The 18,825-nt window shown below is 41.5% G+C and overlaps 1 protein-coding gene across 4 annotated transcripts in view; it reads right to left on the minus strand.

Annotated features, from left to right (window-relative positions):
• Positions 1 to 17,518, minus strand: part of FAM120B (family with sequence similarity 120B) — a 58,402-nt gene extending 40,884 nt beyond the window's left edge. For 2 of the 4 annotated variants that reach the window (XM_051614346.1, XM_051614343.1), the window contains exons 1-4: positions 16,117 to 17,178; positions 13,646 to 14,690; positions 10,233 to 10,413; positions 3,960 to 4,055 (exon numbers count right to left, since the gene is read on the minus strand). In XM_051614346.1, the coding sequence (XP_051470306.1) occupies positions 3,960 to 4,055; positions 10,233 to 10,413; positions 13,646 to 14,665 (1,297 nt within the window). In that variant the 5' untranslated portion in view covers positions 14,666 to 14,690; positions 16,117 to 17,178. Of the gene's footprint in view, positions 1 to 3,959; positions 4,056 to 10,232; positions 10,414 to 13,645; positions 14,691 to 16,116; positions 17,179 to 17,478 lie in introns of those variants that run through there. The other 2 variants (XM_051614344.1, XM_051614345.1) reach the window with 2 other exon arrangements.
• Between the last annotated feature and the right edge of the window lie 1,307 nt (positions 17,519 to 18,825).

Below are 18,825 nucleotides of genomic sequence, written 5' to 3' on the forward strand. Positions count from 1 at the left end.
AGAGAAGTCAACAAAAAATTCAAGACATCTCTTCCATAAACACTTTCTTATACTTTCAGAAACAACATCTACTTGTGCCTGGGAAAAAGAGGTACTGATGAATTATGAGTTATTTGCTCTGGGAAAGAAAGCCTGACACTAGCTCCTTGTGGAATACACCAACCAAAAGCATTACTCTTCTGAAACGATCTCTTCTACAATTAAATTCCATGTAAAACCCAAGAGCAAGCCATTATATTAACCCTTAAATGAAAGATAAGTAAAACAAACAAACAAATACACTGAACTTTAATGACTTCCTCATGTGTACAGTCAACAACAGCCTTAGGACTCATACAGTAGGCTTCCAAAACTGTTTTCTGCTCTAGTTATATCCTCACTACATACTTTATGGCAATTAGAAAACATTTCTGAGAGAAATGTACTTTGATAAGGAGAAATGTAGCTATTTACTAAATTAACTGAAAAAAAACCCCAAAACTGAGTAACAAAAGGGAAAAAGAATAAAACATACTTAGATATATACAACTGATACATCCTTATTGTAAGGATTAGCCATCAGAAAATTATCTATCCTTCTGGGGTTTTAGGAAACATCAGTTTCTATGAATTACAGAGCGATACGTAAACACTGCATATGCTGATGGTTATTCTCAACATGCACAAAACTGTGTGAAAACCATATTCACTACTACATAAACTCCAGTCCTTGGGAACTCCAAAAAGAACATCACAAAGACCTCCAGGGAAGTAAAAAGATACTACTCATCTAAACACAAAAATGAACCAAGAAATTAAGAGAAAAAGCACTGACTGAATTATTTGTTTTCTTTTTCCTTTCACTCACACATTTAAAGACACTGTCATGTAGAAACCATCACAATAAACAAGAACACCTCAAGGGAAATAAAGAAATATTTATTTAATTTACCTGAACTTCAATAACTGATTTATGAGTATGCAATGAATGCAAAAGTTGTAGAATGCATGATACTATGATTCTGTTCAACTCAATGCTTATACAAAGGTGATCCTCACATCCATACCAACTTTAAACAAATCATCATTGTATATATAGATATAGGGAAATAAAATTAACTGTTCATGTATATGTGAAATAATTACTATTGAAAGTCAATTTTATAACACCATTTTATATCATGTCAGTTTATAAGAAAACTTTAACACTTCATCATTTTACATCAATCATGCAATAAGAATAAGTTTATAAAAATGTACTTGCTAGGAACATTCAACATTTACTTGTCAACAACTGTGGCCAATTTTAAAGACAACATAAACCCAAATGCCAATTAAATCTGACCATTAAAGAAGCATTTCAGAGACAGCATTTTGAACACAAGCGTATACATGACACATTCCTGCAAAATGCAATAATCAGAATAATGAAGTAAATCCAAACTTCTGTTATGAAGCTATAATATCCTGTACATTTTCAGAAATAAAATGAAAAGCAGAATCGATACATTTCCAGTAGAGTTTAAAACCTCCTCTTTTCCATATAAACCACACACATATCATATAGGTCTGCTATGTTCACAAGGTATGGATGTTAAAAAGTATTTCTTGGATCACAGATCTTCTAACAAAATTCACTTCTCAGAAACATTTTTATCAATTTAAGTGCTGCTCTGTCAATGTGTGGGAAACATCATAATCACATTCGTTCAGCTGAAATGAAACATTTAAGAAGGGAGAGAGACAGAGAAGCAAGCACAGATGCTAATTCAGAAGACTGTCTCTCCAGAAAAACACATACACATAATTGAAATTATATTTTGAACATATTTTAAAGCTATCATCTTACAGCCTTTAGGATACGTTGTTTTGTTAAAAAATAAAAAAGCTAACATTCAATCTATCACCTGCAAGCTTTTCAGATGCAAGACAAGAACTGACAATTATTTTATTCACCCAAAAAATCCATGGAATTCTACATTTCTTTTTAAAGATCAAGATGAAATTTAAAATATTTATGGTTATGTGCAATACAGGTAAAAATTCTTAACAAATGTTCTTTCTTTAGACTTTTAAATCTTAAATTTAATAGTCAGGATTTCCCATATAATCTCAGTACATTTCTAAAGTAATTGTGATGATGAGGCTATATCCTTTTCCAAAGAAGATGAAATAAAGGACCTTCCCAGATTAATTGCATCTGTGATTTTTCTAATAGTTTCTAGTAAGATTTTTTTCTTTTTGAGGAACCTGATCTTGACTGACAGCTTTGAACTCATAACTTCTCATAACAACTTACTATAAATTTAGCTCTAAATATGACTGACCCCTGTCTGAAACATGTGATGTGCAGTTGAGAACCTTATTTGGTGAATTAGAAAGTCACGCTGTGGAAAATAAAAGATGCATGAGCGAATGTAAGGCATACAAATATGGACTGCAAAAATTTTAGAAAAATATTTGTTCGCTGAAGGAATGACAACAGAGCACTAAAAATAAACACTAGAAGTCCTCCTCCCCTTTTTTACTAGTCTGCTTGAACAGCCTTTCATTATTGAGTTAGTAAAGATTATGGCTGAAGAGATGCTGGTTTTACAAACTCTTCTTTATGTGGTTGCTATAAACAAACAGACACCATGATTTTAAAACCAGTTTACTGTCAATATGAATGAGGGTTCCTATGCGTATCACTGGTATTCGACAGTGAAATTACTAGACACCAAATGAAACCTTTTTTGTACTTTGTCTATATAAGTCCTTTCTTACCAAACAGTTCCTTTCAAAAGGATTTTGAAAAAAGCTGATATCAAAAGAGCAGCTGGTTTTCCTTAATCCTTGAAGTTTCAAATATGAAAAAACATAGAAAATTTACTATAACCTTAGAAAATTGAAAACAAGTAGGTTCTAAAGCAATTCCTAACAAAACAAAAACCAACCAACCAAAAGCATATGCATTTCAACTTCTTTTGAATTTGGATTTAAACCAGATCAGAACAGGGACTGCTACAGAAAGCTCTGGGTACTTAGGGAAGAAGTGCTGGTAATTACTCTCAAAAAGTCAAGGAAAAAATAATATATTTTTTAACAAGACACCAATGGTATTGTATAGCAATGGAACTAATTCATTTTATATGAAACACTAAAAAAAAAATATCTGAGCTTCTGATCCATGTGACAGCAGATGCTAGACAGAGAGCTGTGATAGTAGAGAGGACTTATGACTACAATAGCATGGACAAATGAACAATTAGAACAATTTTCAATTTAAAATAACAAAATTGATACAGCACTGTTTACTTCCAATCCTAAACTTGTATTGCATGATAAAATTTAGTGATGTGAGTGAGATACACTGTGCCCAGTCTTTTCACTAAGTGTATGACACTTCTGGGTAAATGTAACATATTCCTCATAACACTAATTTCACTAAGAGTGATCATGAATGTGTCCTTTACCAAAGGAAAGAAGACAAAAACACTCAAGCCATTTGATGCTTAAGAGAGTAGAAGCAGATTCACAGAAACAGATAGCTCAATTATTTTTTAATTGAAAGCTGGATTCTCTTTTTGGCATGTCACAGGTGATTTAAAACCAGCCCTTTTTTATATTCTTTGCCATTCTTGTTAACCCATTCTCTCAACCAGCTTAATAAAAGAACTTTAATATGGCCCTACACACTACTTAGCCTGGCCTCAGAGCAGTATTTAGAATCTCCAAGAAACTGTTTGGATTTTAGAATGGATGTTTGAATTAGCACTGAGTTTAACAAGACACAGTAATAACATGTAGCTCAAAGCTGAATCCTATTATAATCACACAGGGTAATTAAAAGCAATTGCAGGCACACATAATTTCCACTTTAGCTCCTTGTTCTCCATAGTCATTTCGGATTCCATATCAAACATGTGATGATAAATTGTCTAACCTGATTTTAGTGATGCTGTTATTTCAGTTCAGATTTAAACACATTTTTATTCTACCTGGAATAGAAGGTCGTACAGGCTGTATTAGATCTGGCTTCTGGAGAGGATTTCCAAAGTAGACAAACCACTCTTTTACCAAAGGACAGGCTCCACCTAAAAAAGTCAGAATTGGATTAGTAAGTCAAATGCAAGTACTGAAACTAGTGGAAAAGCTGGAAGCAGTGGCAATCAGGTTTCTAAAGTAATTGAAGGCATTTCATAATGACTTGTTTGCTCAGCTTCTTTAAAAACAAACCAAGAAACATTAGTTCTAGGATCTTCATGACAAAACGTCAGAACAAATGAAGTGTTTGAATTATGTACTATAAACATGAGTTTATAGTTGGGAACAGCAGCCAAATATGTAAGTACAAGAGTCTGTGGAAGGCATTCTAAAATGGCTTTCAGCCAATTTTAAGCCTTCCCATTCCAAGGCAGTTCAGGAAGCTATGAAGGCATCTGGCATAGCTTGGGGACCTACATGAGCTACCTCAGTCTCTCAGGGCTGTTACACTGCCACATATGCAGGCAGCCCTTAATATGATTCTCCTCCCAACTTGCCCTGACATTTCCTATGTCAGGGTTTAAGACACAATCTTTATAAGGAGGCCTTGATAGCTATTCGAAAGCTGACAACAATGGAGTCATCCCACTGTCAGATGCAGAGCTTTTACAGCCCATTGTTCCAGACCTTTTATCTAGCATAAAGGGATTGTTTATGCATAATAGCTCAAGTGGCTTCCTACCCCTTAACCCCAGCTCTGCCCCTCCCCCAAGCAGAGTAGGGTGCCTCTTAAATTAAAAACTTCACTAATCAAGCTGTGCAGAAAACTACTGGATGCTTTTGGGGAAAAAAAAAAAAAAGCAGCAAACAACCAAAAAAACCCAAAATACCTCAGAAACAAACTCAAGCATTTAAGAATTTTTGATTGAGTCTATCCAATTTCCAATAGTCATAATCATGTCAGTGCAAGTCTTCATAAAAAAACCAAACCAAAAAACCACAACCAACAAACAAGAATCATTATTGTTGTTATAAGTGGTGCTTCTGCATTCTGTCCAGATTTTGCTTATGGCAACCAAGTCATAGTGCCCTAAATTTCCACTCTCTATGGTCTGGTTAACAGTACGAAGTGAACAGATCTAGCTAGTCCTGGGCACTTGGAATAGTATTTTAAAATCTTTTCCAGGCAAATCTCAAGACTTTTCCTTCCCCTGTCCCTTTCCAGATTCACAGAATTGCACCTCTTACACCTTCCAGTTCTCACTCAGTGCTGAAGCCACTGTTCTTAAAAATTCCTGCCTTTTATCACCAATTCCAATCACCCTCTGCACAAGTATTTCTGATGCCACATTATGAACCCTAATAAAAAACTTCACCTAGCTTAAAACAAATGAACAAATCTCTTCAACACCCCACCATCACCCCAAAAAAGCTTGGTTACCGTAATTTCCTGATCTTGTTCATATCTCAATGCTGCAAGTAACTGTAGGCATGAATGTAAGAGTAGTGTGCTGTGGTGCAAAGGCATAAATTCCTCAGATGAAGTTCTGGTGTCAGGGATAAGAGAGGGGGAAAGAGCATGACAAAATCCGTTTTAAAGCCTTCCCTCTTCTTCCTTCCTCACTCATGGACTTGCAAGCACAAACTCCTAGTAAAGGGGACGGACTGAAGAGCCAACAGCTGGACTATGAGGGACAGCATTACAGCTGGCTTGCCATGCTTCACTGTTCAAAGACTGATGACATTAAGAATAAAATGAGAAATGCCTACACTGGGGGGAAAAAAGGTCTTAAACTGCATATTCCAGTAGCTGAATAGTCTCACATCTTGATTATAAATAATTGCCTACGATAATGCTACATCTTGAACAAACCCCTCAAGTGTCCCAAAGACACTTTCAGAAACATTACAATGTTATAACATTCTGTTTGAAGATTTATCATGTAAATTACTCTGATTTATTTAAACTACTCAGCTCACTCAGCCTCACAGATCTTAGCCTAACTTCTTAAGGAAACAAGCCTAATACAATTCAGACATCTATCTTATAATTAATTCATAGATGCAGTGCTCTGATTTAACTAAATCTGACAGAAGAGGTGAAATTTCATATGTATTAAATTCCTAACTATTTTGTGAAACTGGTGGCTCAGCTGACAGAGGGATCCTGTTAGAGCACAAACTGAAAGAAAGGCAGGAAAGTCAAGACACCTGTTGTATCTGAATGCACTGAATGGGAAATCAATACAGAGGTAGCTTATGGAAGAGCTAGACCTGAATAAAATGTAGATAGGATTTCACAGAACCACAGAATTTTTTGAGTTGGAAGGGACCTTAAAGATCATCAAGTTCCAACTCCCCCTGCATGGGCAGGGACACTTTCCACTAGAACAGGCTGCTCAGAGCTCCATCCAATCTACCCCTGAACACTTCCAGGGATGGAATCCCCACAACATGTCTGGGCAGCCTGTTCCAGTGCCTGAAGAATTTATGCCTCTAACCTAAATCTCTCTTCTTTCAGCTTAAAACCATTACCCCTCACCCTGTCACTTGAAGCCCCCATAAAAAGTCCCACCCCAGCTTTCCTGTAGGCTCCTTCAGGTACTGGAAGGCTGCTATGAGGTCCCCCCAGGGCCTTCTCTTCAGACTGAACAACCCTAACTCCCTCAGCCTGTCCTCATAAGAGAGGTGCTCCAGCCCTCAATCATTTTCATGGCCCTTCTCTGGACATGTTCCAACAGGTCAACATCTTTCTTGTGCTGGGGGCACCAGAGCTGGATGCAGTATTCTAGGTGAGGTCTCACCAGGGCACAGTAGAGGGGCAGAATCACCTCTCTCAATCTGCTGGCCACTTCTTTTGATACAGCCCAGGATGGAGTTGGCCTTCTGGGCTGCAACTGCACATTGGCGGCTCATGTCCAGCTTTTGATCCACTAGTACCCCCAGATTTGGGGAGAGCATAAGATAATCAGAAACATAGTTGAGAACACCATATATTGCAAGAGGGACTTGTCAAGGACATGGGGAGAAGTTAAGAGAATGCTAGGAAGGAGAATGGAAGTATAAAAGCTTTGCTGAGGGGAATTTGGCAGGTAGAGTCCATCTTTATGAGTTCCACAACTCACAAAGCAACTTATCAAAATGCCTCTTGATTCCAAGTACCAGTGAAAGGATATTTTTATATCACTCATCAAGCTCGAGCACAGTAAAAAAAAAAAGTCAATAGGAAACATCTGTTTTTGTTCTTTTAATCTATGTGAATGTTGGTATAGGATGTAACAGCACATCAGCTGAGTGACACTCACTGTTATAATCCATTAGTAATGAAAGGATATGACTATTCACATAAGTAGCCAAACAAATACAGCTGAAAGCAAGGTCCTACAAAGTGACAACATATTAACATACCAAGAACAAAACAGAGACACGATTACTAAGAGCCAACCCTCCCTGAATGGAAATACCTCTGGAAAAAAACAGTACTTTTCCAAACTTTTTTCCCCAGAATGCATATACAGAATATCAGCAGTGAAATTTAAAGAACAGCAGTTCCTTTGTTTAAACAGATTCTGAACGACCTGTAGAAGCACAGGTTAGGCAGTTTTAAGGAAAATTTCAGCAATTTGCAAAACACTAAAACACAAGAGTTGGAAACACCATTATTTTTGCTTCTCTACACCTGCAACAATGCCAGCCCTCTTGAGTGACAACTGCCAAAATTTCTGCTAATAGATGGTTTTTGACAATGTCAAAGTGGGAGTTAGTCTTGCCTGCTAATGTTAGAACTGGGAGTGATGCCAGGACTTCCAGGAGCTGGCCACGGGCTCAGGCTACATTACATAACCTTCTAATTGGCAACAGTCACCCAGGTGCAGGTATTGCTGGGGACTGAGCTCTTGCCAAAACCTACCGGCTTTGTTCTAAACTCCTTGCACACAAAAGAAAGGCTGGCTTGTCAAGGTGCATTATTTACTTCTATTTTCTTCTCCTTCTTGAATGTTTCTAATAGTACTGTTTTTCTAAGGATATCATTATATGCAATATCCGAAGTAATGATCTGAAACAGGATCACCATCAATTCAGTAGTTTTTTTTGTAGGGTCAAAAATAAGGCAGTGATTCTAACAACATTTTCATGAGTAAAGGTACACATATGGGTACCATACACTAAACTATAGCAAAGGCAGAGCTTCACAAGCTAATCTTTCAGCAGCATTGCTAATTTTTAACAGCTAACCACTGATTTGCAAATTCCCACTCCTCACCATTCCCTCGGGCTGTTTCACAACAGCTGTTTGTGGCTACACAAAGTCAGATGGGGAAACAGAACCAGGTTGGTTACCTGACTGCAAGAAAGGGAGGGAAGAGAGAGGGCAGCTGTTTTCTGTTTCTTAAACTAGGCCACCTTGCAGCTGCACAAACAGCTGCATCAGCACAACTGAGAGACTGCACAGGGACTGAAATGAGTGGCTGTGCAAGATAACTACTTAAACTGGCACTGACAGCAAAAGAAATGTTTATCATGCTATGACTTCAGGCAAAGTGGCATGGTATGGGCAGGTGATTTCAAAGAATATGACAACAAGGAGCTCCTATGAATTCTTGGGTCTCTTAGGCAGTCTTGGAAATCTCAACCTAGACATTCAAAACTAACAGTTTCTTGTTTCAGGGTAGAGGAAAGAGTTTACATTCTTTTTAACCTCTTCTTACTAAACCTGTAACCATTGCTGTTACTAAATTTCAGCTGTTTGCTATTCCTATTTAACAGTAAATAAGAAGATCTGCAAAGTGCAAAGAGGTCAGTTTCCAATCCTGTAATTGAAGGGTCTTAGGGAATAAAAAAGACGATCACTAACGCATACATCTCCACTGCGAACTGGAACATTGTGTAGAGTTAGCCAAGTTCATTTCAAATTACCTACACCAGCAACTCTTTCACAACTCCACATGGACTAAGTTTACTGGTTGGCTCCTTCCAGTGAGCTTCTTTTTTTAATGTTATTCCAAAGTAATTCTACATTATACTACAACCTACATACAGCGTAGGTTACTTCTTCCCATCCTACCCCTCATCAAATTACAAAAAACAGTCAACTTGACCTCATCTGAAGGAAACTGGCAAAGGATTCTACTTACTCTACTTATTTTGTAAAGAACAGAACTTTCTTGCTGGTCTAGCAGCAAACTAACAAAAAAATAATGCTGACATTTACGTATTAATTCCCATACAGACTCTGATTAATGATCTACAGTCTTGACTTGCAAGCAACTATCCACTGGAACAAAATACCAACCCATTAACTGCTAGGAAGTGACTTAGTTAAAGCAGTTAAAGGTAGATACATGCACTAAAAATGCAGACTTAATAGGGTTGCCCATGTAGACACACTCTACCTACCTTTCTGGAAGGGTTAAGGATTGAGGGTGCACTATGATTTACTTTAGAAAATTACCTCTTGAATTTGAAGCATGAACTGAGAACAAATAATACGTTATCTGTGGTTTTAATCTAAAATAATATTCTTAAAATAAGATCTTTTTCACATCCAAATTTCACTTTCAATAAGATTCTAAATTAATGTTTCTGTGTTTCAATTCTAATCTTCATCTGAGTACTACAAACACTGTAACACTGCCTACTACCCCACCATCTCTCAGCAACAATTGTTAATTAGATGTCTTGGACTGGGTGTTTCTGAAAACTTCAATTAATATCCCGCTGCTTAGAGGAATAAATAAAACCCAACCAAGTTATAATTGCAAAATTTAAAGGCAGTAGGCTGAAAAATGAAAAACCACAGATATACATGATAAGTGTTGAGCTTTTCAGTACTCTCTCCAATTGACTCTGTAAACTCTTATATTCTTAAAATGGCAGACTTAAAATCAACAGAAGGTAAAACTCTAATAGTGCACTACAAGTATAATACAACTCACTAATCTGTCAGCAGCTACACTTATCAAAGCAACATAACGTTTTATACTCTCTCACACTTTTAAAATCTTCTAAATGTCAGTGTTTTGCTCAATCTTTTGGTCATTAACAACTTCCACCACTTCCCATTTAATGAGGAAAAAAACCCTTAATTTTAAAAAATTTCTTTAAAAGCACGAACATTGTAGAGCATGTAGAAAAAGAGCAACTTAATTGTCACGTTTTCCTAGCTGTTTCCTAGCTTCTATCCTAAATCCCACGCTGAGGTAGCCACTGAACAAAATTAATTCAAGATTTCACATTTTAGAATTGAAAATATTCTTGAATAACAGTGTAAGTGATTTAATCCTTACCTTTTCCAGATTCCAACAAGACAGAATAAATATGCTGACGAGCAGGGCGGTAGATAAGTGCCTGTCCAGGAATCTCTGTATCACATTCATCTTCCAAAGAGTTGCTGCACTTAATCTCTCCATTACTCAGGATATTGAAGATTGCGTAATTTTCAGATCGGATATGCTGTTCTTTAGCTAACTGTTTGTTCAAAGAAAGAAGAAGGCATTATATCCAAATCAAGAAGGATCAAGAAGTAATAAAATGTATTCACTTTTCGAGGGAATCTACTTTCTCTAGCAGTGGAAACGGAGAGAATGACCAGCGGGGGAACAAGTGCTGTTTCAAATAACACCAGTATAGCATACTTTCAGACACCCATGCTTTTGTGAACAGGAACCCCCTGGAAACTCATCATTGCCTTTCTTAGCCCCTCCTTGAATTCTTAAAACTTGGGGTCTTTAATGACAGCTTTTTAGGGAGTAATTCTTCTTAAAAGTAATTTTGAATTCAGACATAGAAAAATGAGCTGCCCTTCTTGACTTACCTGAAAACACATCTTTCCTCTTTAAATAGTGAGTGAAGGCATGCCAAAACCCAACCTTTTTATTTTACTGCAAGATGCACTACATAAGGCAGCTCCATTTCCTCCCTGATCTGACTTTGCATAGTTCACATTATGGTAGAATTAGAATACTTTAGCTTCACCACACTTTTACTTGGCAATAGCTCTTCTCCAAGAGGAGAAATACAATCTACTCTAGTGAGGAAAACCAGGTCTGCAGGCTGTTCCTGAAAAGAAATTACAGTATCACCCAGGCAGCATATTAACCACGCAGTGGATGCAGATACATCTGGCTACAGCAGCCAGCTGCAAGAAGCCTCAGGGACTGCTAGTCTGGAACGGCTTAGATGCAGAAGCAAGAAAGCTGCTCTGAGGCATTTGGAACCTGGACTGGCCAAGTTCAGAGACAGACAGACTTTCTACTTCACAATATCAGACTGAAACTATAGGTGCATTCAAACAGTTGAGCGGAGCCAATTATTTCCAAGAGTTGCCACTAATAAACTCTCCTGGACCCATGCCATATGTTGAGCAGGTGCTCAAGTTTCTCTGCTCTGCATTCCTTGCATATGTCAACACTACCTGTATTATTTGGGTTGTGCTGTCCTAAGAGCTATCTCAGCCTCTCTCACTGGGAATTACCAGACCACCGGCTAGTGCCAAATTCACCGTTTCTGCAGAATACCAGGATCAGCAGACCTGGGAACTTAGCAGGCCAAAGCTGCAGTCAATCACTGGGTCATTACTGATCAAAACTAATTCCACCGAAGTGTCATACTTTCAAAAGAAATTCCCACAAAATCAACGATAGGCTTCTGTGGACAACACCAATCAACAGAGAATTTTCTTTTAGCAATAAAGGAATGGTTGCCCTGGAAGAAATAGTTCAGTATTCCTAATATATGGAAACAATGTAATCACCCAAATCTACTTCTGTATAAAACAAAACTAAAGAGTTAAGTATTTCCAAGCATGACTTGAATGAAACATTGAACTGTGTCATCATGCAAAATCACTGTCATCACTGCCATGCAAAACCACTGTCACAGATAATTTGAAAAGACTAGTTTCTACTGACTTGTCAATAATATACAGATCTTTATGTATTGAAAAAAAAAAACAAACAAGCTGATTTCAAAAGTATTGCTTTACTCAATGCTGTATATTGAAAAATATTTCTGATTTACACCTACAGTCAGCTAGAAAACTATGCTCTTCTTTCTGAGTGAAGCAGCAACATGAGGCTGTCCTCAAGGTTGGAAGTGGGCTCTGTGTGCAGTTCATATTATGTGCAAGGTAAGAAGAACAACATATAGGCTTCAAAATATGAAGGAAAACACACACATTTCATATGCAAATATTTAAACACCTGTAACAAAACCAAAACATGAACTAACATGTCTACAACTTCAACTGTAATTTCCTTGGCCCACGGTCTGGCTTCACATAGGATTTATGCAACAACAGTGAGGCATTCTTCAATAAAGTTTCTAAACATTATTATTTCATTACATAAGTAGCTCAGCATGATGCTAGACTGCAACCCTTCAAATGAAAGCTCAAGCCAAGAAATAATGGCCACTTGTCATAAAGACAGCATGGTACATTCTCTTAAGAAGTTAGGATATTACCACTACTGTCCTGGCCATAATCCAACCTAGATAATTACATTCTGGCTTATTTTCTTTGCACTTCAAACATAAACAGTATTTTTCAACACTTTATTAGGATGTAGAGTGGCTGGATTTTAAAATAATGCTTCTATTTAACTACTGCAATCAAAAGTGACGTGTTGTATCAATGTGTGGTTAATAAAAACCCCCAAATACACCCACAACTTAACTGCAACGAGCATTGCATAGGTTACAATGTAGTTTTTAAATGTTTCAGAGTAATTTTAGAAAAGAAAAATGTCAATTACAGTATTACTTCAGATTAATGTGAGGAAAAATAAAAATAATTTTTATAATAATGCTCAAGTAAGAGACAGACAAAAAACCAGACTATTTAAAGTCTACAGATACCTAACAAGATAGGGAGTAATAGATAGCTAATACAGGGTCTAAAATACACTACCTCATATAGGGGTTTTTTTATTAAATCTCAATACGATGTCTTAATTTCAATGAATTTACAGATTTGTACTCTAGACTTACTACTACTACATAAACTCTGATGCAAGGTAGCCCAATTTTCAATCAGCCAGGTAGGCTACCCTAGCTAATCCTTACCCAATCCCTCAGAGTGACCCAATCTGACTGTGTCGGTTCTTAGTCCAACACAAGCACACCTCTGCCCATCTGGGAAGCCATGCATGAAACTTGCTAGTGCAACCCTTCACTTTAAGGATTAACAAGGCACTGGAAGTGCTTTTGGTTCATTTAGGGACAATTAATCTGAAGAATAATGAACCTGATTCAAAACCGACAAAATACAGATTTATAGGAAATTTCCTCATCTCCTCCACAAGAGCAGTTTCAACTCCTGCTTTCTTAGCACAGCTCCCTTTGGTACCTTGGCTGTATGTGCCAGGCACAGCCAAGCAGACCGCTAACCTGCTCTAACTGATCTGTGGGTTCTCATAGTAAAAAGCAAGTCATTGTATCATGCAATGCATGGGAAGTACCTCAGGAGCTGCTCTCTGTTATTTGACCTGCCTGAACTTCAAAAAGAGGAGTCACTTCTAATTAAACGTGCTTCATCTACCTTCATCTTGATGCATGCGACAGTCCTAACCATGACTGTATTTAACCAACAAAAGATTTTGCTCAAGGAAATGTAAATCAGTAGGTTTGGTGTGCTCATTACCAACTTTCAACACATCATCATAGCAATAAAGCGACCATTCAGCTTTAAAAAACAAGGTACCTGAAAGATTTCCATATCTTGACACATCGCTGTTTGTTGTTGAGAGGAGAACTTTTGGCGATTTGTTAAGTTGGGAGGAATCCATGGAGACTGCTGCCCTGGCAAAAGATAGGATTCCACTCCTCTGCAAAGTAATGTCTTGTCTGATCCCAAAGGTAGCATCTCTTCCAAGTTTCTCAGGCTGCTGTATGAACATGGAACTTTTGAGATGTAATTTGCTACAGCTAGAAGTATGTTTGCTCTTCTGTTGTAGCTGTTATTCTTGTGAGGACTGCTGACTAAACATTTATGCCAAAAGCCTTCCAATAATCTTTCTGGAACAACATCATTGCCAACCAAGCAAGCAAAGAGAGGGAGATGTGTCAAGCTAAGACCCAATGTATGGCAAAGATCTTCTCGAGAGTACATAACAGTGACCAGTCTGTCCAAACGGAGCTTCTCAATGGAAAAGTAGGGACATGTATTATAGATGAGGTAGTCACTATCTTGCCCAAGAATTCCTATACAGTTATGTTGCAAACCATACGCAGCCACCTCGAAGTCTGCCTCTTGCAATGTGCACACTGTTTTTTGACCAAGTGACTTCAGGGCAAAACGTGTAAAAGTAGGCAAAGCTGAAGGAATCATGAACATTTCTCGCCCTGGTTGTTTCCTGTGAGTCTTGAGAAACTGAAATATTCTGGCTATTTCCCTGTTATTCTGCAATCTCCGTTTGATCCACTCATCTCTCTTTTTCTCTTCTACCACTCCGTCGAAGTAAAACACCAACTGGATACCAGCTGCCATAAAAGCTTTAATAAAATCCTCTAAACTGGCGAGGTACTCTCGCCACTGGCCACCAGAGACCCAAGATTCTGGTGAGTACCAGTATTTAACACAACACATGGCATCTACTACGATAACAGGCGGGAAACCAGGATGATCGATGCGATGTTTTTCTGCCACCTCTCTCAGATCGACCATTCTGCACCCATCGGGGCAAACTCTTGCCACAAACCCCTGCAAACCTTTAATGCCCATGGCGATCACTGAAATTCACAGCAGTCTGAAAGAAGAAAAACAACATTCTAAATTGCCAATACTGAGAAACATAACTAAAATCTACAACAAAAAAAAAGACTCAAACAGCTTGAAAATCACAGTTATTTTTCTGCTTTTGCTAATAGCTTGTTGTGTTGCCCTGGCCTTTAAACAGTTTGAACTAGTTTTCTTCCCATCAACGAACTGGACTTAAATGCCCATTCACCCTGCCCTCCACATCTGATTTTATATCAGTGAAAATTGCAGGTACCAAAAGGTTTTCATTACTATGACTTTAAAAATTTCAGACTACTAGCGTAAAATACAGAAAAGTACACATTGGTAGAAAACCAATTATAGATATAACAAAATGCTTATCTCGGTTCAGTGCGAACCAAAAACCAGAGAACACATTTGTTCTCTGTTACTCCCCTCCATGCTCCCAAGGGAAAGATAAAGGGGGAATAATGAAGAGAGACTTCAAGGTTGGAAGTTAAAATTGGAACAGATTTACTAGAAGAAAGGTGGGATAGTAACACATGGGATGAGGAACAAATATACAAATATAAAATTATATACAAAACCCCATCTCAGTGATCACAGATATAAATGTCCAAAGATCCCTTGCGGCAGGGCCGACTTGGGAAAAGGGTCCACAGATCTTCCCAGCACCTGATGTATTTGGATCATGCAGAGCACATGGCGAGTTGATGGGAAAGCAGGAGCCTCTCTCCCAGACCTCTGAACAGTGAAACAGCAAGGAAGAAGGGAAGAGGAAAGGGGTGGTGGAGGGCTTCTGGTCATCCTGGCTTTTTATAGAGTATGGCACAAAATAGGAGGGAATATTGACCTCTCTCTGTTCTGCCCCCCGAGTCACTCAGGGTCATAAAGACCCTCTCCTGAGGTCCTCATATTGATACCATGAAGTCAGCCTGGGCCCCCTCAAACCATACCAACACTTTATAACATCTCGGCTGACAGGGTGCAACAGAGGAGTCGATGGCTTGATTTTCACACTAACAGGATCTGAACACTTTCAGTTGAAGTCAGCAACTTTGGAAATCAGTCTTGTAACTGAGCTTACAGATAGTAGCCCATTGACACAGCACCAGTTGCAATACCTCTACTGCAATGGTTTTGGCAATATTGGTTCAGCTTTGAAGCAGAAATTCTATCCAGTTTACTGCCCTGTCATTTGAAGACATAATTTTCGAGACCTGTTTGAAGAATGAGGTTTATCTGCATTTTGTGAATCTACAAATCCATCATTAATAGCAAAGTTTATATATTGAATGGGATTTCCAACATGCACAGCAAATTTGAAACAATGTATTTTAAAGGACTCACACGCAAACATTAGATAGAAGATTAAAAAAGGAGTAAGCCTATTTTCAGTTTACAGAATACCAAAAGATTGAAAAAGAGTCTCCAAATTCTGAGACAGAACTTACAAGCATGCTAAATGAACCAATGTACACATTCCATAGAGAGAGTTAGTTGTGGGATGAAACTGCTGATGACCTCCATTTTTATTTCTAGAAATCTCCATGTACAGAAGTTTGGCAGCGCTTCTACGTTAGATGTGCTTTTTCCTCTACTACTGCATCAATTTCCTCTACCACAGCACCATTTTATTTTAAAGGACCTTCCAATGAAAAATTGAGGTTAAAACCTTTATTCTCAGAAAACCTGTTTCAGTTATGATTCAGTTTAGACTCTGATATTAGTGGCCACCCACCTCAAACAAAAAGTGCAGTGAACAACTTACCAGCTATGCCATACTATAACGGAAATATTTTCCCACCTCCTCACACCTGTATTTAAAGCACTCCTCTTGCCTAACAATTTAAGCCTGTCTATGATACAGATTATCAGAAAAATTTCTATTACCAGTACTTGTTTAGCTTAATCAATAGCAAGGTCACACCCAAATACCTAAGCAAGGACTTTGGCCATTACTAGCCTTCCAATATTGCTATCAAACACATTCACTGAAAGCATAATAAAGAGTTTATATTCTGTCAACTGTCCCGTTACTTAACACTAACAGAAGAGGAAAACTCTAATCTGTGACAGCAGAGAATGAGTAAAATCTCCTGACTTGAGTATTTTCATCAGAGGCACCTCAATAGAGCTGCTAGAATCGGAACTAAAATGTTTTGAGCTGTAATGCTAAGCTTGCCAAGGGCAGAAAACGTGCACATTCTGTGCAACAGATGACCAATTTACAGCCGGATGCTCATTTCTGATGTTACTTGTGTGAAACGGAGATTTCAAAGTTCCCACAGGATCTCAACCGCGCTAGCAAGTGTATGACTCCATGGGGGGTGCGGAGGAGAAGAGAAATCTATCCACAAACTGAAAATAATTAAAAACGTTTCCTCCCCCAGTTTCATACAGACACAAACACTCGGAGAGGGGCACTGCGGCGGCGGAGGACCCCACGCAGCTCCACGCTGCCGGCAGCTCACCGCGCCCGCAGCAACGCACCGCTGCTCACGGCGCGTGCCGCCGCCCCGCCAGCCCCGCAGCCCCCGCTGCCGGCAGGGCCGGAGGCTGCCGCACAGCCGGCAGGGCGGGAGGCCCCGGCACCTGCCGCGCTGAGGGCAGGGCCAGGGCCTGCCGCGGGAGAGCCCTGCACGGAGGGGCCGATCACGCAAGGGCCGACTCCCTTGCTCGGGAGACCGTGCGGCGCCCGGGCCACGCTGGGAGCAAGAGCCGGGGCTCCAGGCGCCACCGGCCGGCCGACCGACCGACCCTCCCGCCCCCCGCGGCGGCCGCCCCGCCGCCGGTCGCGGCCCCGCCGCACTGACCCGAGCCGGCGCTTCCGCTTCCCCCGGGGGTGGGGCTGCGCGTGCGCGCGGGGGCCGGGAAGCTGGGCGGGAGGGAGCGGGGTGGGCGCTGCCCCTGCCCCTGCCCCTGTCCCTGCCCCAGTCCCTGTCCCTGCTCCTGCCCCTGCCCCTGCCCCTGCTCCTGCCCCTGTCCCTGTCCCTGCCCCTGTCCCTGTCCCTGCCCCTGCCCCTGCCCCTGTCCCTGCCCCAGTCCCTGTCCCTGCTCCTGCCCCTGCCCCTGCCCCTGCTCCTGCCCCTGCCCCTGCCCCTGTCCCTGTCCCTGCCCCTGTCCCTGCCCCTGTCCCTGCCCCTGCCCCTGCCCCTGCCCCTCTCCCTGCCCCGTCCCTGCCCCTGCCCCAGCCCCTGCCCCTCTCCCTGCCTCTGTCCCTGCCCCTGTCCCTGCCCCTGTCCCTGCCCCTGCCCCTGTCCCTGCTCCTGTCCCTGCCCCTGTCCCTGCTCCTGCCCCTGTCCCTGCCCCTGCTCCTGCCTCTGTCCCTGCCCCTGTCCCTGCCCCAGTCCCTGCCCCAGTCCCTGCCTCTGCCCCAGCTCCTCTCCCTGCCCCAGCCCCTGCCCATCCCCTGTCCCTGCCCCTGTCCCTGCCCCAGCCCCTGCCTCTGTCCCTGCCTCTTCCCCAGCCCCTGTCCCTGCTCCTGTCCCTGCCCCTGTCCCTGCTCCTGCCCCTGTCCCTGCCCCTGCTCCTGTCCCTGTCCCTGCCCCGTCCCTGCCCCTGCCCCAGCCCCTGCTCCTGCCCCTGTCCCTGCCCCTGTCCCTGCCCCTGTCCCTGCCCCTGCCCCTGTCCCTGCTCCTGTCCCTGCCCCTGTCCCTGCTCCTGCCCCTGTCCCTGCCCCAGTCCCTGCCCCAGTCCCTGCCTCTGCCCCAGCTCCTCTCCCTGCCCCAGCCCCTGCCCATCCCCTGTCCCTGCCCCTGTCCCTGCCCCAGCCCCTGCCTCTGTCCCTGCCTCTTCCCCAGCCCCTGTCCCTGCTCCTGTCCCTGCCCCTGTCCCTGCTCCTGCCCCTGTCCCTGCCCCTGCTCCTGTCCCTGCCCCTGTCCCTGCCCCAGCCCCTGCCTCTGTCCCTGCCTCTGCCCCAGCCCCTGTTCCTGCTCCTGCCCCTCTCCCTGCCCCTGCCCCTCTCCCTGCCCCTGCCCCTGCCCCAACCCCTGTCCCTGCCCCTGCCCGCCCCCCAATGTGTGTCTGGGGGGGCCGTGCCGGTTTGAGCCGCGGCTGTCCTCGCCCCGGGGCATGGTTTCCCTCGGCTTTGTACGGCTACAATGGGTCCGGAGGGGCCATTGTGCCCCCGAACAAACCCAGCCGGGACGGGGGAGAGATGA

This window comes from Apus apus, chromosome 3 (assembly GCF_020740795.1).
Source record: "Apus apus isolate bApuApu2 chromosome 3, bApuApu2.pri.cur, whole genome shotgun sequence".
Taxonomy (NCBI): domain Eukaryota; kingdom Metazoa; phylum Chordata; class Aves; order Apodiformes; family Apodidae; genus Apus; species Apus apus.